General features: G+C 37.1%; 1 protein-coding gene across 8 annotated transcripts in view; it reads right to left on the reverse strand.

The window, feature by feature from the left end:
- The window catches only part of Cop1 (COP1 E3 ubiquitin ligase), a 173,350-nt gene extending 156,733 nt beyond the window's left edge, over nt 1-16,617 (reverse strand). For 4 of the 8 annotated variants that reach the window (XM_078022365.1, XM_078022363.1, XM_040278683.2 and 1 more), the window contains exon 1: nt 15,905-16,616. In XM_078022365.1, the coding sequence (XP_077878491.1) occupies nt 15,905-16,323 (419 nt within the window). In that variant the 5' untranslated portion in view covers nt 16,324-16,616. Of the gene's footprint in view, nt 1-15,872 lie in introns of all 8 variants that reach the window. The other 4 variants (XM_078022366.1, XM_078022364.1, XM_078022362.1 and 1 more) reach the window with 3 other exon arrangements.
- Nucleotides 16,618-23,601: the final 6,984 nt, after the last annotated feature.

Below are 23,601 nucleotides of genomic sequence, written 5' to 3' on the forward strand. Positions count from 1 at the left end.
TTAAAAAGTCCATCTGAAAGAAACTCTATAGTCTCAATACTAATTTCTAAAACTAGGAACAGTCTTGGACAATAGTAAATATACAAAATTTTCTACCACATGTCTAGGTATTAACATACCAATCTTTCAAATAGCTCCTATAACAAGGCATTTTTAAAATAAGGAAAAGGAGATAGATCTTTCCAATTCCAAATTAAATACATTAACAAATGTGAGTAATAATGCTTCCAATGGACATTTTATGGCTGGCTGTGGCATCTACAATGAACCAACTGTGAATATCCATCAAAAATCCCCTCACAGCATTTACAATCTAATAGGAAACAGATAATAAATAAGATAAATAAAGACCTTCTATAATAAGGTTAGATTATGATAAATGCTAAGGAAGAAATAAAGTGGGGAAAGGGAATAGAAAGGGTTGCACTGGGAAATGGGTTGTAAATTTAGGGAATGGATAGTCAGGGAAGACTCAATGAGAAGCTGACATTTTAGTAAATATTTCAAGGTAGTGAAGAAATCATCTACATGGCAATTAGTAGAACAATAATCTGGCAGACAGAAGAATAAGTACAAATGTCCTAAGGCAGGAAATATAACTGACAGGTTCAAAGACTAGCAAGAAGACCTGCAGAATAAGCAAGTGAGAAAACAGCAGAAGACCAAGACAAAGCTAAAGAGATGTCGAGTTTACAGGAGCCAACTTGAAGAATTCAAAGTAAAGTTAAGGACTTTGGCTTTATACAGTAAATTAAACAGAAATTCATTGGAAGGTTGAGAACAAAGATGTGATGACATGGTTAGACAAAATGATGAACCAAATCACTCCACCTGACACAAAGAGACTAAAGGAATCAAAAGTAGGAACAGTAATGGAAGCTATTATACTCCAGGTGAGAAATACTCTTGGACTGGACAGCAGGTTTGTTTAACATGAAGCTCTATCATCCATTAATTAATTTTTTGTTTTAAAAGAGAACTGCAGTGGGTGCCATGTCATATAATATGCTCCACTAACACTAAAAGTTGTAAAACCTAAAAACTACCATCAGATCAGTTTAAACCAGTAGCTTTTAAGGAATATCATCTAAGTAATTAAATAGAAGAAAATCTTCATTCCTGTCATCAAAAGCTAGCTTTATGACCTTCATGAAAAATAAAATTAACTTAAGCTAATCCTAGCTATGCTATCTACAGCTTTATTACTTTGGACAAGTAGTTTAATCTCTGTAATCCCATTTCCTCATTTATACAACTGGGATAACATTTAAATCACAGAACCACTGTACTCATTAAAAAGACATCTACAAAGTGCTCAGTGCTATGCCTGGGATACAGTATTTCATTAGTGACAGAATAAACAAAGAAGAGATAATATGGAAAATTATGTACCAGTGATAAAATTGGTTCTACAATCTTAATATGTTCCCGCCCCCCCAAATTCAAGCTGAAACCCCCGCAAGATGATGGTATTTGAAGTCTAAGCCTTCAGAGGTGATGAGCTAATGAGGGCAGAGCCCTCATATACAGATTAGTGCCCTTAAAAAAGAGGCCCCAAGGAGCAAGACTGTTCCATCCATCATGTTAGGACAGAGTAAGCATGCCATTTTTCATAGACCAATAATCCATGGACCAGAATTGGCATCTTTGACAGATGACTAATCTGCCAGAAGACTAACTTTAAACTTGCCAGCTTCCACAACTGTGAGAAATAAGTTTCTGTTGTTTATAAACCATCTTATTTATGTTATTTTGCTTTACCAATTTGAATGGAATAATACATTTTGAAAGGGTGGCATCCATCCAAGCAAAAAACTTGAAGGAATTCCTATTAGATAGGCAGAAGATAGAATAAAAGAAGATAAAAGGGTTGACCAACCACTCCCTTTCCTAAGAAATAGAAGGCAGATGATAGGAACTACAGCAATTCAAAGGAGATCGCCAAAACACCACATTTTCTTTTCAATTTTTTAAGGGCAAGAACATATCCAGAGTAGGTTCAGGAAGAAACCTTTAACAATCCATTTAGAACCCCTCCTATTCTGCCAATTGATAGCATTCACAAAAGGATAGGCCAAAAGACCCAAGCACAAGCACAAGCACAAGCATAGCAAACACCAAAAATGGCAGCCAGGCCAAACATAGATGCCTGGTACTTGATACAAATCCCTAAAACTTTTAGACTCCCAAAATATCTCACAAATACCCAAAACTTTTTCCAGCTTTGAAGTCTAATTGACAAAGTTTTTATATATTTAAGGTATTCAACATGTTTTGATACACATATACACTGTGAAATGCTTAACATAATCAAGCTAATTAACATACGTTTGGTATCTTTTGATCCATCTCTCCATTTCCCAATTTTCCTAACCTTTGGCAGCCAGTTTTACCTGTTTCTATGAGATCAACACATCTAAGTAAGATCACACACATAAGTAAGTACAATCTACACAAATCTAAGTAAGATCACTAAGTATTTATTTTTCTATGCATGGCTTATTTCACTTAGCATAACTCCTTTAGGTTCATCTGTGTTGTGGCAAGTGGCAGTATTTCCTTCTTATTTAAGGTTTAATAATATAATCTGAATGTATCTGACAAAATTCATTATATTGAAATATAATGGCTAATGTGATGTATGAAGAGGTAGGATAGTAAGGAGGTAATTAAATTATTTTGGCAGAGGGATTAAGACCCTTATAAAAGGGCTTCAGGAAGTGGGTTTGCTCTCTTCTGCCATGAGAGGAGTCTGTTCATTCTTTTTTATACTCTCCCACTTTCTGTCATGTGAGAAACTGTTGAAGGCACCATCTTGGAAGTAGAGAATGGTGAGAAATAAATTTATATTATTTATTACCAATATCAGCTATTTTGTTGTAGCAATACAAGCAGACTAAGACACTGAATAACATTCCATTATATACTACATAAATTTTCTTCTCCTTACCCATCAATGGTTATTAGGTTGATTCCATATCTCAACTAGCATAAATGGTACAGGAAAGAATATAGTAGTGCAAACATGCCATTCATATATATATACATACATATATATATATATATACATATATATATATATATATATACATACATATATATATATATATACATATATATATATATATACATACATATATATATATATACACATACATATATATATATATATATATATATATATATATATATATATATGGCTTTTTTGTTTTGTTTTGTTTTGCTACAAAGGCATCCCTTAGTATCCACAGGGCATTGGTTCCAAGACTACTCAGATATAAAAATCTGCAAATGCTCAAGTTCCTTATATAAAATGACATAGTATTTGTATAGTTACAAGATTTTAAATAATCTTCTCTACATTATTTACAGCACCTAATGCAATGTAAATGCTCTATAAATCAGTGTTTAGAGAATAAGAAACAAAGCCTATACATGTTCAGTAGAGAGATATTTTTTCTGAATATTTTCAGTCTGCAACCTCTTAGTTAAATACACAGATGCAGATCCCATGGATACAAGATCATATGGTAATTTTGTTGTATTTGAAAAACCTCCATACTGTTTTCAACAATGGCTGAACTAATTTATATTCCCACTAACAGTATACCAAGGTATACCAAGGTACCCTTTAATCCATATCACTGCTGACAATTTTTATCTCCCAGAACTTCTTATGGACTCCCAAATACAGTGGTATTATCAAAAAAGAGAAGAATTTACAAATGGATTAAAGTCCCTGCTGGAACTGTTTATACCTTCTGTATCACCATAATACAAACAATTCCTATATATCAACATATACAACCAGTATAAAAACATGGGAAAAGATGTGAATTACTAATCATCGAAAGGAAAAATGTCTTTCAAGTGTCCAGAACTATTCCAATTCACTAGTAAAAGATGCAATTTAAAACAATAAAATAATATTCTGTCTCTACTAAATTATTAAAAAATTAGAATATCAAGTATGTTAGATATTGAAGAAATAAGAATCTTCATACACAGCAAATGGGCAATCTAGGATTAATTATTCATATATTTAATGATCTAGAAATTCCACTCCTGAGATTTTATGTAAATACACACACACATCAGAGTATATGGCTATATGTCTATGTGGGTATGTATGTAAATGTATGTGTGCACTTTTGTGTATGTGTACATATGTGTATATGTATTCATATACATATATCATATCCCAAATAACCATGTTTGTCAATAAGAGAATATCTATACAGCAGCAGTATTGTGATAGTACTGAATCAAAGGCAGCCTAGATGTTCATCATGAGTAAAATAAAAAAGTAAAATGTGCTTGTAAAATGTGTTTGTGGCAATCAACCACCGCCTGTACCACTATCGCCAATGCTGCTGCCTCTGATTCTCCTGCTGCCAACCTGAGATCACCTGGAGGTCTTCTTTCTGGGTGCTGCTGCCACAGAAAAAACTGCTGCCCCAGATGCACCTGAAGCCAACCCTGATGCTGACCCCCAGAGATCACTTGGTGACACTGCCCCCACAGCTACAGCTGCCGCTACTGCTGACCCACTGTCTGCTGCCAACAACCATGGCCACTACCACTGCTACCAGAGCCTAGAGGACTACTTTGGGGGAGACTCCAGGTTTGGTTGCACGTGGCTGCACCCATTTTGGGACACCAGCCAAGGCCTGGGTCTTGGGTGCCAGCAGGTTTACCACCACAAGAGCCTCTGTCTAGGGACTGCTGCTGGGAACTTCAGGTCCAATGTGGGGATGCCTGCGGGTTTGGAGGAGCCTGGGGTCTTCCTGCTGAGAGTGCTGGTGGCCCTTGTCTTGGTGCTGTACCTCAGGGGTGCTCTTTTGCATGAGTGTATCTTCTGGTGGTCTCTCTGCAAGTAGGAACAGCATTGAGATATTGGGAATGCAGTGTGGCTGAGCCTGAGGTATCTGAAGCCCAGATCGGTGGGACAGAGACTGGGTTTGCGAGAGCTGATCTGGGTTTGGTGATCCCAAGAGATGTCAGAGACAGGGCTGAGAAACTGTTGAACACTGACAGAGACAGTTCGACTTTCCAGCAAGATTTATTTTATTTTTTGATTTACTAATTTCTCTACCATATTTGGAACAGGATGTTTTTTATGCATCAGTGTGTGAAGGACAATGATATATGAATGGTGTTTCGCATTTTTGTTGTATTCTTGTGTCTTTAATTTTTTCTCTTTGTTCTTATTCTTCCTCTCTTGTCTATTTTCTTTTTCAAACTTTTCTCCAACCAACAGCCAATCTCCTCTTCCACTCTTCCTGTGAATTTTTGCTTCTAGCTTCTCTCTTCCTCCCTCACAAATATTGCATACTATACTACCTCTGTTCTCTCATCCATCATTTGAAATTTTAAATTGTTTTTAAAATACTCTGTACTATACATAGTTATTGAACTCATCATTTTGGTTTAATTTGAGAAAGCAGTAGACGCTTAGTGGGAGCTATTAGGTTTAAGACTATATATTGTGTAACTGAGTGCTGTTGATATTGGTCTCACCAGTAAAGATAAAGCACTGGAAACCTTCAGGGACACTATAGGTCTATGGGATAGAATTTATCTTGCCTTAGATCCATACTTTTAGATAGGAAAACACACTAACAACATGGAAAAAACAAGGGAATAAAGCACTCCAAACAAACCAAGATGCTTCAACCAAAGAAGCCACTGATAACAAACACAGCAGAAGAAATGTCCAAGAAGGAGTTCAGATTGTATATAGTTAAATTGATATGTGAGGTAAAGGATAGTACAAGGAGTGAAATCAAAGAAAAAATATAGGAAGTGAAAGACCACTTCAATAAAGAGAAATCGTGAAAATAAAAAAACAAGCAGAAATCCTCGAAATTAAGGAATCAGTAAAACAAATTATAAATTCAATAGAAAGAATCACCAACAGACCAGATCACTTGGAAGACAGAACCTCATATAACGAAGACAAAATATATAATTTTGAAAGTAGAGTTGAACATGTGGAGAAGATGGTAAGAAACCAAGAATAGAATATGCAAGAATTATGGAATAAATGAAAACACCAAATTTAAGAGTTATTGGAATAGATGAAGCAGCAGAGAAACAAACCAAAGGAATGCACAATCGTTTCAATGATATCATAGCAGAAAATTTCCCAAACCTAAAGAATGAAATTGAAAATCAATTACAAGTGGCTAACAGGACCCCAAATGTACAAAATTACAGCATCCCCACACCAAGGCACATTTTAATGAGAATGATTAACACAGAGAACAAAGATAAAATCTTAAAGGCTGTGAGAGAAAAAAATCAAATTATATATGGGAGAAACCAATTCAGATCTCAACTGATTTCTCAACCCATATCCTCAAAAGCTAGGAGGTCCTGAAATAATATAGTTCAAGCTCTGAAAGAAACTGATGCCAACCAATAATTTTATACACGGCAAAATTAACTTTCAAATTTGAAGATGAAATTAAAACATTCTATGATAAACAAAAATTAAAAGAATTCACAACTAGAAAATCTAAACTACAGAACATTCTCAACAAAATATTCCATGAGGATGAAGTGGGGGAAAAAAAGTGAAAACCAGCAAAGGGAGGATCTACAGTAAATAAAAGGACATTCAACCAAATGAGAAACTACTTGCTAATGGCACCAAAGTAGACAGACTTGTAGATCAATGGTACAGAATAGAAGACACAGAGATAAACCCACATAAATACTGTTATCTCATACTAGACAAGGGTACCAAAAACATTCACTGGAAAAAAAGGTAGCCTATTCAACAAATGGTGCTGGCAAAAGTGGAAATCCATATGTAGCAAAATGAAATTAACTCTCTCTCTCACCCTGGACAAAAATCAACTCAAAGTGGATCAAAGACTTAGGCACTAGAACAGAGACTCTGCACCTAATAGAAGAAAAGATAGGCCCAAATCTTTACCACATCAGCCTAGGATCTGACTCCTGAACAAGAATCCTAAAGTGTAAGAAGTAAAATCAAGAATCAATAAATGGGATGGATCCAAATTAAAAAGCTTCTTCTCAGCAAAGGAAACAATTAATAATGTGAGGAGAGAGCCTACAGATTGGGAGAAAATTTTTACCACATGCACCTCCAATAAAGCATTAATCTCTAGGATATAGAAAGAACTCAAAAAAAATTATCACCAAAAAAAAAAAAAAAAAAAAAAACAATGAATGGGCTAATGAACTGGAGACACTTAACAGAAGAAATACAGTTGATCAGCAAAATATATGAGATAAAAGTGTTCAACATCTCTAGCAATTAGAGAAATGTAAATCAAAACTACTCTAAGATTTCATTTCACTCCTGTCAGAATGGTAATCATCAAGAATACAGGCAACAATAAATATGTTAGCGAGGATGTAGTGAAAAAGGTACACTCATACATTGCTGGTAGGATTGTAAACTGGTGCAACCACTATGGAAAGCAGTATGAAAATTCCTCAGAAAACTGGGAATGGAACCACCATTTGACCCAGCTAAGGACTTAAAATCAGCATACGATAGTGATGCAGCCACATCAACGTTTATAGCATCTCAATGCACAATAGCTAAACTATGGAACCAACCTAGGTGTCCCTCAATAGATGAATGGATAAAGAAAATGTGGTATATATACTCAATGGAATATTACACAACTTTAAAGAAGAGTGAAAATATGGCATTTGCCAGTAAATGGTTAGAGTTGGAGAATATCATGCTAAGCGAAATAAGCCAATCCCACAAAACCAAAGGTTGCATATTTTCTCTAATATGTGGATGCTAATTCACAATAAGGAGGGGGATAGAGCTAGGAAAGAATAGCATTATCTTAGGAAGGTAAAGTGATGGAATGGGAGGGGTAGGGATGTGGGGATAGGAAAGATAGTAGAATGAAACAGATACTATTACTATATATATATATATATATATATATATGACTACATGACCAATATGATTCTGCAACATGTAAACTCAGAAAAATGAGAAATTATATCCCATCTATGTATATCAAAGTGCACAAATGCATTCTACTGTCATGTATAACTAATTAAAACAAATTTAAAAAATTTTTTTAAATGTGTGCACATCATGCAAGAGTCAGAAAGAATGATGTGGCTTAGTGGTAGAACACTAGACTAACATGCATGAAGCATTGTGTTCAATCCCCAGCAGCACTTAAAAAAACCAAATAAACAAAGATATTCTGTCCATCTACAACTAAAAATATTTAAAAAAAAAAAAAAAAAGGAATGAGCCAAAGGCACATGGAGTAACATGGCTTGATGCTTTATAAAGAGAAAACAAAAATGAAAATGACCTGTGCATAATAAATTTATATAAACTTAAAGCATATATAAAAATATATCTCACAACAATACATTTATATACACCACAACTGAACAGGAAACTTGGAGATTTGGAAAATGAAAATAGAGATTAAGAAAATAAGGGGGGAAATACAATCCCCTATTTAGTAAGATCTAAGATGTCATCAATAATGAGATGTACCATTACATACCACTAAAAATAGAAACAACTGTAAATATAAAACTTTCTTATCAGTAAAAAATTATATAAGAGGGCTGGGGTTGTAGCTCAGTGGTAGAATGCTTGCCTTGCATGTGTGAGGCACTGGGTTTGATCCTAAGCACCACATAATAAATATAATAAAGTTATCATGTCCATCTACAACTAAAACAAAATGTTTTAAAAACTGTATAAGAAAATGTGGTATGTACACATTCATAATGGAATACTAATATTGCCATAAAAATGAAATTCTGTCATTTATAGTAACATTAGTGGAACTGGAGAATATTATGTTGAGTAAAAATAAGGCAAGCACAGAGAGACAAATACCCAAAGTTTTCACTTATATGTGGAAGCTAAAAAGTTGATCTCAAAGAGGTAAAGAATAGAATAGTGGCTGTCAGACTGGAAGGGTTTGGGAAAGGAGGATGGAGAAAGGAAGGTTTGTGAGGACAAGGAAGCTGGACAAGAAGAATAGCTTTTAATATCTTATAGCAAGATGATTGACTGCTTCATATTGTTCAAAATAGCTGAGAGTTTAAAATAGCTATACTGAATGTTCCCAACACAATGATAAATGCCTGAGGTGATAGACTGCCAGTTGCCCTGATCTGATTATTACACAATGTACACATGTATCTTATAAATGTGTTCAAGTACTACTATGTGTTAACTAAGTACCACATGCCTATATATGTTTTCACTTATATAGGCATGTGGTACTTCTAAAAAAATATCTATCTTTATAGATATGTATGTATACATTTGTATGTTTTAACTATATTTATTTATGACCCTCTTTTTTATTTTGAGACAGGGTCTCACCAATTACATAAAAATAAATAAATAAAGATATTGTGTCCATCTACAACTAAAAAAAATATGTTTTTTTTTTAAAAAGGGACCCCTGAGATAAAAGTAATATTATTCATTCATTCATTCATTTTGGTGCTAGGAGTTGAACCGAGGCTTTTCACACACTAAGAACTCACTCTACCACTGAACTACACCCTAGCCAAAAAGATAATTTTATTGTTTAATGCTTTTCCTGAAACTATTTAGACTTACACAAGTTTTGTCACATAGCACTCTTGTGAATATAGACAGAAAAAATTAGAGTTTCCTACAAATTCTCATTTTTAAGTGTCTAACTTTTCTGAATTATTTTTCGCTCATCACTGATATCTAGATTTTTCCACACAATACTGTCCAATATTTGGTGATGCGGCATTTATTAAGGGAATCCACAATAGAACTAAAAGCTTTTGGTATTAGGACAGTGTTTTTTGAAATGAGAAACATGACTAATTCACTTGCACTCAAGGTCAACATTTAACTGGAAACAACTTTCCTCTGACCATACATACTCAAAAAACTGGGTGAAAAAAATAAAGGAAACACTGGTTTCAGATATTGAACAAGATAGCACCGATTTTTTAAAATAAAACAAAAACTGAATTCTACAGCTGAAAAATGCCATCTACAATAAAAAATTCACTTACAAGCAAAAACAATATTGGAAAAATAAAAATATACAGGGATAAAATTACTTATAAGCAAATATTCTTGAGTTATATTCAAATAGTCAAAAAATGGAAATAATCCAGAGTGGACAAATTGTGCATAATTTAAAAGTTAGAAAGCATAATTCTAAAAAAGTTGACAATTGCACAATCCTACAGTCACAGCTATTAGGAAGCCTGAGGTAGAGGGATGAGCTGAGTCCAGGATTTCAAGATCAGATAAACATAGCAAGAATCTGCCTCAAAAAAAGAAAAGAGAAAAATGTAATAAAACTATAGTACAAACAATATAGTTTAATCTCAAAAAACATGCTTAGTAAAACAAGCCACAAAAGAGCATATAATACATGAATTAACATAAAATTTTACAATAGGAAAAACTATCTAGAAATAGAAGTCAGATCAATGGCAACCATGAATGAGAGTAAAGAAGATTTAACTGTAAAAGTGCATGAAGAAACTTTCTAGAGTGATTGAAATATCCTATATTTTAAATGTTAGGGATTACACAGGTACATATATGTAACAAAACTCAGTAAACTATAAATTATACCTCAGTGAAACTGAATCATAAAAAAAAAGTTTTTCCCAGTATCTTGGGTCAAAATTTCCAAAAGGAGTCTTTCTGATAGACCCAGCCTATGTCACACACTCATTTCTGAATCAATTAATCAAAAACTCTTAGAAATTTTGAAAGGCCATTTTGAGAACAGCATCAGAAACTGATACAGGTGATAGATGCTTATAATAGATGACAAAATTCTCATGTTGAAACCTCAACTCCCAATGTAATGGAATTAGGAGATAGAGTCTTTTGGAGACAACTGGGTTCAGATAAGGGTGAGAGAGTGGAAAAGCCCTCATGATGGGATTATATCCTCATAAATCTAGAGTTTGCTCTAATGGAGCCACATAGCAACAAGGTGTCTATCTACAAGACAGAAAGTGGGCCCTCACCAGACACTGGATCTGCCAATGCTTTCATCTTAGGCTTCACAGCCTCCAGAACTGTGAGAGACAAATGTTCTTTTGTTCAACTTACCCAGTCTAAGGTATTTTTATTAAAGCCGACTGAATTAAGACAATGTTATAATTTGTGGTTGAGTACATAATAATCACTGAAGAATCTGATAGTGCTGGAATGGTCTGGGGATACTAAGTCTCTCAAATCAATAAACTAAAACATACATCACAATAAATTAATAAAGCCTAGCAATAAGGTGAACTCAGTCTACCACAAAGCCACACATATCAACAGTGTCTGCTAGGGGATGGGGACAGAGCATGCACACAACCCTTCTGAAAAGTAGGTGTGAAGCTGAAAACTGTGAAGAAAAGCTTTCTGGCATCCCAAACTTCACCCCACACTCAAGACAACATTGGTGAAATGCGAAGCCTTTGGTAGATGAAAGGTGACTACACAGCAATAACAAAATCCAAATTCAGCCCAACTCCTGACCACGCTGACTCAACCTAACAGGAGAGGTGTAATTATTTTCAGGCATCAACACTACTGGACATGCAATCTCCAGTATGAAATATACATAAAACCAAAAACAAACAAATCCAAAAAGCCAAAGCAATCAACAAGCTTCAAGAGAAAATTCCAATGGTAAGCCTATGAGACAAAAACTATGATTAATTTGAGTAGATCTAGTAGAAAAAATGGCAATATGCATGAAAAACGAATTTCAGCAAAGACATGAAAACTAAAAGGGAAAATAAAATGAAATTGCTAAAACTTTTTAAAACACATGATCTGTGACAAAGCATTCTTTTGATGGGCTCATCAAAACACAAATAAAGAAGCAAAAATATGAAAAGAGGTCAAAAGAAATGGTTCAAATTAAAACACTATGAAAAAAAAAAAAGAACAGAGTATCCAAGAGCCACGGGTCAATATCAAATGATGTAGCAAGTATGTAATTGAAGTCATAGGAGAAGAGGATGGATTAAAGAACTATGTATAGAGGTAATAGCTCAACTCTTTTAAAATAACAATAGAAATCAAACCACAAATGTAAGCTCTGAAAATTACAAAAAAGATTTTTAAAAACAAGATTCCCTAACACATACCTTGCTTTTAAACTGCTAAGACCAAAGAAAAAGAGAAAAATCTCAACCATCTGCAAGCTAAGGACAAAGGACTCAAAAGAAATCAAACCTGTGTACACTTTGAAATCATATTTCCAGGTTCTAGAATTACATGAAAAAGAACTTGTAAAGTTTATACCACTGAAAGCCCTAGCAAATGAATATACCATATACCAAAAATAGAAAAAAAATTAGAAAAAATTAAAAGAAAACCGTAGATCACTATCACAAAGAAAAAATAAACTTTTATTATTTTCCAATAATATATTTTAAATAATGCATACAAATTGGAATGAAAGGAAAAAAATATTTGCAGTTAACCCCACTATCTTAGAAAATCCCATCTTCTACCAAAAAACCATTCAAGTGAATTTTTAAATTCACAGGATATAAATAAGGTCAATATACAAAAATAAACTGCATTGCTATATGCTTGTAACAATTAGAAACCAAAATTAAAATAACATTTACAACAGCATCAAAAGCATGAAATACTTAGTGACAAATTTAACAAAATATTTTCTTCTACAAGATTTAGTTCTCTTATGTCTGTAACCCATTTCAAGCCAGCTTTCATATATTTTATATATATATACACATATATATGGGTATATATATGTTTGTGTGTGTGCACACACACACACACACACACACACACACACACACACATACACACACAGTATGTTGTAAAGACTGAAGGCTTCCTCCACCCTCCCATGGATGTCTGATTATCAATCATATTTAGGACCTCTTTAATTTCAATTTGCAAAACTTGGGTAGTTGAAAGTAAAAGGTGTTGCTCAGAGAAATTAATGAAGACCTAATAATTGAAGAAACACACTATGTTTATGAATCAAACAATTCAATACCTTTAAGATGTCAAGTTTTTCTAAATTGAGTAATAGACTGAAAGAAACCCAAATTAAGAGCCTCCATCCTCTTTAATACAAAATGACAAGCAGTGAGCATGCTGGCGCACACCTATAATTCCAGCAATTCTGCAAGGCTGAGGCAGGAGGACAGCAAATTTCAGGCCAGTCTCATCAATTCAGCCAGGACCCTGTCTCAAAATAAAAAGTACTGGGGATGTAGCTCAGTGATAAACCATCCGTGAGTTCAATGCTCCCAGGAAAGAAAGAAAAGGAAGGAAGGAGAAGAGGAGACATAGAGAAAGGGAGGGAGAAAACAGACAGACAGGCAGGCAGGCAATTTTTTTTCTTTATGGTTCTAGGGATCCCATGCAGGGCCCTGTGCATGCTAAAGAAGCACTCTATCACTGAGTTATGCCCTCAGCCCTCATAAATAATTTTTAAATGTATGTGGAAATGGAAAGAACCTTAATAACCAAAACAATTTTGAAATACAAGAACAAAATCATACTGATTTCAAGATTAATACAGTTATAAAAACAGTATAGAAATGGTGTAGAGAAAAACATATAAATCAATAGAATAGAATACAAATTCCATAAAATTCATACATAAATAGCTAATTTGAAGAGAGGTACTAAGAAACCTTAATGAACAAAGATAGTCTATTCAATAATTGGTGCTAGGATAATCAGATTCCATGGGTAATGAAAGGAGGTGGATCTCAGCCATAAGAAACGTAAAATTTCTAGAAGAAAATCTCTGTGACTTCATGCTAGACAACAATTTCTTAGCTTAGACATTTAAAAAAAATCACAAACAATAAAAGAAAAAAAATCAATAAACTAGACTTTTTTTGGCCACTGAAGAAAACTAGGAAAAAAATGAAAAGGTAAACAACAGACTGGGAAAAAATTATCACACTACCTAAGACTGACAAGACATGTAACCAGAATCTAAAATGAACCCTTACAAGTCAAAATGACAAGCAACTTAGGAGAAAAATGGGCAAGAAGTTAGAACAGATGCTTCATAAAAGATATGCAAAGACTTATGCTCAACACCATTAGTTATTAAGGTAATGCAAATTATGACAAAACCACCATAGTGATTAAAATTTAAAAGGCTGAAAACACAAAATGTGGGCAAGGATGTAAAACAATCACATTTTTTTTTTAATATTGCTAGTAGAAAATGCAAAGGGGAAAAGCAACTTCAGAAAAACTTCTGCAGTTTCATTCATTCATTCATTCTGCAATACTGGGAGATGAACCCAGGGGCGATACTGAGCCACATCTCCAGCCCTTTTTCTATCTTTTATTCTGAGATAATCTCAACAAGCCCTTGAGGTTGGCCTTGAACTTGTAGTCCTTCTGCCTCAGACTCCTGACTGCTGGCACACCTGTGTGCCATGAAGCTGGGAGGGGAGATCAATGATGGATGTCAGGTGCTCTTACATTCCTCTCTAATTCCTTACAGCTTTAACTGTAGTACACTGAAACTAAGATGGTGCCTGGCAGATGAAGAATGTCAAATAAGTATCTGGTGAATGACTGAATGACTAATTTCCTCATTTTTCACATCTACACTATTTTAGAGACCTATGTGGATACAGGCATGTTCGCTTTCTTTTAGTCAACTGAAAATTGAAATGTGAATGTTCTAAAAACAATAACTAAATCCCACAGCTCCCAATTTGTTTTATTAGCTTCTATTTCAGCATGCGGCACTATTAATTGGGTAAAAAAGCAAACATCTCTTAGATATACTTTAAATTATTTATACATAACAATCACAATTATAGTCCAATTTCAATGAAAATGAATTCTGAATCCAGAATAATTTAATTTAAAAGTAGAAATATGAATAAAAACATCATTATTTTTCTGCAATAAACAGAAATCTCCTATTTCCATATCATAGTTAAAATACCAAATCTGGCTCCCTTCACCCCTGAAGTGAATCGACTTCCCCAGTAATGACTGTGCAAGTCAACTTCCTAGGTCATTAATATTCTAAGTCAATCAACAACTTACTCCAGAGAAAAGACACAAAGCCCTACCAGTTCTTAATCAGCAAAAAGCAATTACTCTCTCATAATCCTACAAAGAATACCTAAAAAAAATGAGAATTTCAAACTCTGTCCAAGACTGTCCACTCCATCTTTCACTAAATGTGGTAAGCCCCACTACATCAAATATGACTGAATATTACTGTGTAACATTCAAGATGCTAAACATGACAACAAAATGTCTCTACCTAAGCATCCCTCAGGCCAGAAGTTTCAGTATACTGTTACACAGCATGCTGTAATAAAGATACATGTGACACAAAGATATTTAATAAATGTGGCTCTCTCGTTCAAGTTATTCAGTTGAAAAGTGGACCTTTCCTGAACAGACTGACTACGGTATCCTCCACACATTAAGTGCCTTTTAAAATAGGACATATTTACACATAGCCAAAATGGGTATTTAAAGACTACTTAAAACATCCCTACCCATGTTTAGAGCATCATCTACCATATTTACAATAAGCAGATTTTGACCAGCAATTCCACCCCACTACTTGTAATTGAACAAGTATCCCAGACTAGGCGCTTAGTCCGCCAAATAGCCAAAAAATTCAAAACCCAATTTCCGTGCCCAGATTTCTTCTTTTCTCCACCATCATTTATTTGCCCTCCCCATTCCCTAAACTCCCTGCACTTCCTGCCCACCGCACTTAGCGCTCTTCACTTTCACCCCTGCTTCCCCGCCCCTAACCAGACCCTGCACTGCACCAGGGTCCCGGCTCTCCAGAGGCCGCCCCCGCCGGAGCCCCCCAGACCGAGCAGCGGGAACGCACAGTTGAGCGAGGGGGCTGCTCCTCAGACCCACCATACGAAGTCGTTGCTTTTGTCCTCGTAAGAGTTGATGAGCCCGTTGCAGAGGGGCGCGAGCAGAGGACGCTTCCTGCTGCCGCTGCCCAGGCTGGAGCTGCTCCCTCCTACGCCGGCGCTGGGCCTGGCCGCGCAGCTGAGCCGGGACAGGCCCGCGGACACCGCCCCGCCGCCGCTCGCGCCGCCGCTGCCCGACACCGCTGCCGCCACCAGCACAGGCCGCACCGGGCCGCCGAGACCGCCCGAACCCGCGGCCTGCGCTGCCCCGCCGGACCCCAGCGCCGCCGCCGAGGCCGCCACGGAAGGCGGCGACGGGGACGAGGATAAGGACGAGGAGGCGGAAGTCACCGAGGAGGCCGCCGACGAGCCGGGGCTCGTCCCCGCGGAGCCCGACCCGGCCTGGCGGCTACCGGACATCGTGACTCCCGCCCCTCCGGCCGGGCGCTCGGAGGCGAGGGACCGCGACCGCGACCCTCCGCCGCGCCCCTCCCCTCAGCTCAGTGCATCCCGAGGACGCGCGCCGGGAGGTGGGGCTGAGGAACAATAAAGTTGGGGGTCTCAAGGCAACCGCACCACAGCGCCCGACGCGAGGGGGCGGAGGGAACTAATCAGGCAAAGCTACAGCCGCTCTCGAGGCCGCCGCCGCGGTCCCCGTAGCAGCCAACCCCGGAGGGCCGTGCGCGCGCGAGCGGCGGAAGGGGCGGGGCGGCGGGTCTCTGCACGCCCCGGGCGGCGTCGGCGCGCACGGCGGCTGCGTCGGCTGGAGACCCCCTGTGGGGACCTCTTTTCGCCCGTGACGTGCAGGAGGGCCGGCTGATTTAATGGGGCGAAAGAGTTAGAAGGGAGCGGGGTGGATGGCAGGGTAGGAGTTGGTTGGGAGGATCGGGAAGGGGGCTCCTGAGGCGACTGCGCACGCGCACCTTGGGCGCCGACGCTCGAGGTTTCCCCGGGTGTCCGCCCGGGGAGCGCGGAGTCGCCGTGTCACGCATGCGCGAGAGCGAGCGCGCCGCGTTCCTGAACGCGCCCGGGAGCTGTGGAGAACGCCGTCTCCCGGGACGCGGGCGGTGTGTCCTGTGGACAGGCAGGGCACGACAGGAGCTTCCACATCAAGAAAGGGAAGCGCTATGGGCCAGGGACACACGGGCGAAGCCACAATCCTGGAGCAGTTATAAGAGCATTGAACAGAATCGCCTGCTCCCGGCCCTGCTGGTGGTCCTGGGCGATTCCGCGGCGTCGCGGGCAGCAAACCGAGATGTAGTCAGTGAAAGGCGTTAAGGTAGCTCAGTCAGAGCCCGGCTCAGTGTGGGTCTGTTGTGGTTCTAACAGAACCAGGTCACCTTAATTAATACCACCAGGAAAGGCACCGTTTCTGCTAGATTTCCTTTGAGTGTTAAAAATTGATGGCAGGGGCTGGGGATGTGGCTCAAGCGGTAGCGCGCTCGCCTGGCATGCGTGCGGCCCGGGTTCGATCCCCAGCACCACATACCAACAAAGATGTTGTGTCCACCGAGAACTAAATATATATATACATTAAAAAATTCTCTCTCTCTCTCTCTCTCTCTCTCTCTCTCTCTCTCTCTCTCTCTCAAAAAAAAAATTATGGCAGATTTTTCACTTGCTGCTTTGCGAACCCCTAAGATTCTGGGGGACGTAAATTTAACAACTCCGCGAAAGGCGGCAGAGCCAGGGAGGCGCCAGGAGGAAGGCCCATTAGCCTGGACCTGGCTGTTAACCTGATAGCAAACCATTCTGACACTGTCACCCTCCTCTGTGCTTTAGTCTACTCATATCTCCAGATTCTTGGACCTAGCTCAGATTTCTGCTCAAAATAATGACATAGGAATCAGCTTATCAGGTTTCTGAGAATGACCCTTCGGGTAAAAATACTGCATTATTGAACCTCGTATAAATTCACTTTCAAGATCCAAACGAAAGTGGGCAGACTTTCCTTGGCAGAGATAGTTGTACTCGTTCTGCTCTAGGGTACTTTGTTCCCATGTATAACATTATAGTTTAGTGGTTTATATATGATTCTCCTCCCAAACCTATCAGCCTCAGCTTTGTATTGAACACAATGTCTGGCTTATGACAGGTACTTAAACAGTTTACTAAAAAAAGAATAGAGCTATTGATCATCTTATTTTTTATCTCATTAATGTCTTTCCAACTAAAATATATGTCCCATGAAAGCAAGGAACATATTTGTTCTCATTGGGCATTCAATAATTATTTGATGTAGGAATGCATAAACAAATAAATTTGCTCAGTATTTTGAACACTTACTAGACATAAGTCTGGACTAGACAAAGAAGAGAAAGGAGTTAACAAAATATTGTTCCTACATTTAGGAAGCTAACAGGGTAACTGGGGAATTAGAAAAATAAAAGATAATACCAAGGAGCACATGCATATTTTTTATTACAAAAAGCATAGAATCACCAGAGGAGCTGAAAAAAAGCAAGTTCTGAGGGCCAGCCAAGTTGGTGGGAGAAGGAATCAGGCCTTAAGAGAAAAATATAATTTGGTCAATTAACATCATGAGCCCAGAAAATAAAATGCTTACATCAAGTTCACATATCTATTTGGTAGAGGTAGAAGTTTATTCCAGAGAAATGTATTCAGGAGCTAGATGGTAAAGAGCCTTAAATCTAGTTTGTAAGGTAGTCTGTAAACAATTGGGAACAGGCAGTAAGTGAGGTAAAAAGTCTTTATTAGATTAAGTTTCAGAAGATGCGGGAGATTAGAGAGCAAAGAGTCTAATTAGGAAAAATTGTATCGGTTTATTCGTAAATGTGAAGATTATAGATTAAGGTGATAACAAGGTAAGTTAGGGATTATTCTGAGAAAACAAGTAAAGAACAATAGAATTAAGTTACACCCTGTAAAAGAATCTTTTAGACCCTAGAGGTCATTAACCAGTTCTCCTTTTTTTTTATAATTTCTTCTTTAGTGCTCTACATAATAGCCAATGTATTATATCAAAATGATGGAACACAAAGATAACCCCTGGATAACAACTACATGACAACAGAGTTGGAGACATCTGGTGGATAGTTTAATTTGGAATCTCTTGAGTGAGTGTGGGATGAAAAAAACCATTCAAGTAAGCATATCCAGATAGAGACTGATAACACAAAATTCTGTCCCAGGAGAATATTCAATATATGAGAGAAATATTTGGAATATAATAAGGAGATAGTGTATCAATCATCAAGTGTATTTAAGGACCAGTGAGCTATATTAGTCCATTTTGTGTTGGTATGACAAAATACCTGAGGGTACCCATAACATAAACAAAAGAGGTTTATTTTACTCACTATTATAAGGGCTGGAAAGTCCAAAATTGGATAGCTATATTTATTTTGGCTCCTGATAAGGACCTCACTGACCTGATCTCAAAATACTGGAGAAGCAGAAAGGAAAATAGCCCTGTGCAGAAGGGGCCAAGCAGGTGGGGTGGTCTTGCTCTATAAACAACATGCTCTTGAGAGAACAGCTTGTTCTCACTTGGACCAGCATAATCACTTTCCAGCCAGGACCCCCATAACTCAGTTACCTTCTGCTACACTGCTCCACTTCAATACCACCACACTGGGAACCAAACTTTTAACACAGGAAGTTTGGGGGACACACTCAAACTAAACCATGAACATTTTGCTATACCCACGATTCTCAAACATTGTTCCAGAGAAGGAACATCTAGAAAGTTTGTTAAAAACTGAATATTCATGAGCTTCACCTCCAGAAATTCTAACTCTTTGGACCTGGGGTATGGCTCAGTAATATGCATTTTTACCAGCACCCAGGTGGATCTGTTACAGATAACTAACCCTTTGAAAACACTGATTGATAATGCAGGGAATGTAAATTAAATGTGTGAAATAGTCTATTCTTTCTGAATAGCCTCTTCAGAAGACAAATATGGCCCAAACAGAGAAGTCTCTTGAGAACAATTCATCAATTTTTGGTATTACCTCTTTGGGATCTGTCTTCAGAGCAGTCTTAATTGGTAAACTGAAGCTGATGGAATATGATGCAATAGAATTTCCCTTTGTACCAGATAAACATGTAAAGACTGTGTGAAAGTACATAGTCCTTATTAGTTTCTACTGGCAACATCTATTGGGAAAGCAGAAGAAAAAAAGAGGAAGCGTGGCAAACACACACACACCAAAAAAAAGAAGAAGAAGAAGAAAAGGAAGTCAGACAACTTAGGAGAAATGCAAATAGAAAAAAAATATTTTTAAAATGAGAGTAAATATAAGATAAAACTTAAGCCCAAATAGTTAAAAAAATTACATCATGTTATTAAATGTACAATCCTATGAACCACAAAAATGATCAATGAAAACATGGTCTACTAGTGAAGGAGTTAAGATTGAAATGGAGTTACCAAGAGGATGGAACTTCCTGGGTATATTTCTCAAGTGTCACATATAATATATACATATAAATAATACAGAAAGGTATATGTTTATAATATTTTAGGGAGATAAGTCTGCTGGTTTCCATCTTCAGTTGGTCCTACCCTTTGGTAAACAGTCATCCAAAAGGATAAGCTTAAAAAGCTTATCTGTAACTCACCTGGAGGGTTTGCTGCCTGTTTACCCAGGTTGCTCTGCTGTCCAACCAAATCTCAAACAATTGCTTTCTGTTTTGTTTTTTAATTTAATGTGATTGCTATATTGAAACAAATTAGTGATGTGAAATAAACTAAATCTGGTGTTAAAAAGCTAAACTGAAAAAAAATGAGAAAACATTATTTTGTGTGTGTAAATGAACAAAATAGAGATGTTTTGTGAATCCAATGGTAAAATAATGCATCTGGCAGAAAATAATCCATAACATATTCATAAAATGAAAAGCTCCAATTTATTCATTTAAAAACATGTAGCTGAGCACAGTGGTACATGCCTGTAATCCCAGCAGCTCTGGAGGCTGAGGCAGGGGAATCACAAGTTCAAAACCAGCCTCAGCAATGTCTGGGTACTAAGCAACTCAGTGAGACCCTGACTCTAAAGCAAAATAGGGCTGGAGATCTAGCTCAGTGGTTGAGTGCCCTTCAGTTCAATCCCCAGTACCCACCCACCCACCCCAAAAAAAGTAAAAAAATTAAAACAGACTATAGAGAACTATAATATCTTAAGCTTATTATTTGAAGGCAAACTTTCAAAAATGTCTGTCCTACCGTTTTCACTGTATAGTTTCATCATTTCTCTTTTTATAAAATTACAAGCTTTTTTTAGAGAAGATAAATAATACTGGTACTCTAATAAATCAGTCACTATAATTTTTTTAAAAGAGAGAGAGAGAATTTCAATATTTATTTTTTAGTTTTCGGCAGACACAACATCTTTGTATGTGGTGCTGAGGATCAAACCTGGGCCACATGCATGCCAGGCGAGCACGCTACCGCTTGAGCCACATCCCCAGCCCAGTCACCATATTTTTAAAAATTAATTTTCCTTTTTACTTACTTTGCATGTTGCTGCTAGCAATTTTAGTCAAGGCAGTTGCAAAATATAGCTGGAACTAACCAGAAGTATTGTAGCAATAAAGGATAATAGGCAGAGCTGTATGAATGTGAGCACAAGTTACTTAATAGAGCTAGTCAGCTGTTAAAAAAAAAATCCCAGATTAGGAAAAGTCAACATTAACTGAAAAAAACATTTTCTTGTTTTCTATACAGTGAACATGTACATATTTTATGAACATGTAAGAAGGTTTGGATCCACTTAAAGATTATAAGCCAAAAGTTGCTATCATGACGTGGTATTAAAGGAAGAAAAAAAAAATCACCTCACATTAAGACAGAGGCAAATGACATCATTGGTCTTTTGTTCCATGGGTTCAACCACCTTTGGACAGAATGTAACCTGAGTGATCTGGGAAAAAAATCTAGAACAAGAATCAAGAAATGTTTAAAACGGTATGTTATTGATTGTAATTTGCATTAAGAAACCTTCCTAAATCATAAGTGATATTTTTTTACTTAGACCCCTGAGAATTTAGGTGAAGTTTCTAGGAAATCCCACTGTAATAGTTCCACTAGTCTCTATATCACTTCTGAAGTTAATCTTTATACTGTGTATTTTGGGCTTAATATAAAATAGTCAAGAAGAGACAATAAAATGAAATGATGAAGCTGTGTGGAAAAGGAAGTGTTCAGTTTCCTGGAGAGACAAAGAGATTACAAACTAACTCTAGTTCCCAGCATAAATCTTATACTATTTGTACTTTATTGGTGTGTTCATATTTAGTCATGTCAAAAAGATTGGTTTTTTTTTTTAGTTATAGGTGGAAACAATGTCTTTATTTTATATTTATATGGTGCTGAGGATCAAACCCAGGGCCTCAGGCATGCTAGGCAATTGCCCTACCTCTGAGCCACAATCCCAGCCCAAGATTGTTTCTTTACATGAGCAATTTGTAAGTTTTATAGTAAGAAACCCACCTGGTGGTAGAGAGAGATGATGTACAGATTTGTTTAAGGATAGGCATGGTTATTAGAGAGAATGAGTTTGAGTATGTTGAGGCCTACACAGATTGCCTTCCAACCCAGTGCCCCTGGACTCATGCCCACATCCTTGGGGAAAAAAGATTTTTTTTAAAAAAAGGCTTATATCATTGAGTTATGTAAAAATTGGGGCTGCTAAAGAAGCACTAAATTGTGAAACTGGATTTTAAAAAAAGACCTAGGATGAAAAATGGAAAAAATTTGAACATAATAATGGTAGTTAGATTTATGTCAGCTTGAAAGAGAAATAGTTTCAATAGTTAAACTTTGAAGGTAATGTCATCTAAAACAATCATTCTTCTGATGATATTTTTCCTTCTATTTTCTGAATCATGTAATTCTTATATTCTTAATTTACTTTATTCAGATACAACAAGTATTTCTTCCCAAATCATCAGTTCTCCCATACAGAGCCTGAGCATCTCTCATTAAACCAGTTCAACAGCATTTGCACTAACTAATTTGTAGTGAGATAATAGAAACTGATATTATCTCATTTTCAGTTTGAAAAAAATTAGGTCAGAGCAATAAAGCTGGTGGCTAACATCTTGGCACTCTACCTTCTGTACAGTGGCTGAGGATTGCTGAATCTGACTCTTCTCTTTTCAACTGATACAGGTGTGTATCCTAATTTTGAATCAATTGAAGCAAAGTTACAAATAATATACCAGTTTTCCTTTGTGATATCATACTATATGACTCGCAAACACTTGGTTTGTACCAAGATATAACTAGATGTGGGTAATACTTGTGATGAAAGTACAAGTTGAATTCTATATGGAAGATCTAATGAAGTGTTGCCATCTACTGCAGTACCAATTACAACATGTTATTTTTCTACTGTTGGCATAACAAATTGTCACAGATTTAATATCTTAAAACAACAGAGTTTAGCCTCTGCTGGTTTTTCTGTCAGAGTCTCATATGAATGAAATCAGGGGGTAGCAAGGCTGTATTACTCTATACGCTCTAGGGGATAATCTGCCTCAAGATTCATTCAGAGTATTGGATTTGAGTTCCCTTTGATTCTAGGATTAAAGTGTCTATTTTCTTACCCACTGATAGCTAAGAGCCATTCTAACATTCCTTGGCTCCCTGCCCCCCTTCATTGGCAACAACAGTGGGGAAAGCCATTCATACACCACATCTCTCTAACTTTTGCCTTTTTCTCAATTTTT

This window comes from Ictidomys tridecemlineatus, chromosome 10, assembly GCF_052094955.1.
Source record: "Ictidomys tridecemlineatus isolate mIctTri1 chromosome 10, mIctTri1.hap1, whole genome shotgun sequence".
NCBI classification, from domain to species: Eukaryota; Metazoa; Chordata; class Mammalia; order Rodentia; family Sciuridae; genus Ictidomys; species Ictidomys tridecemlineatus.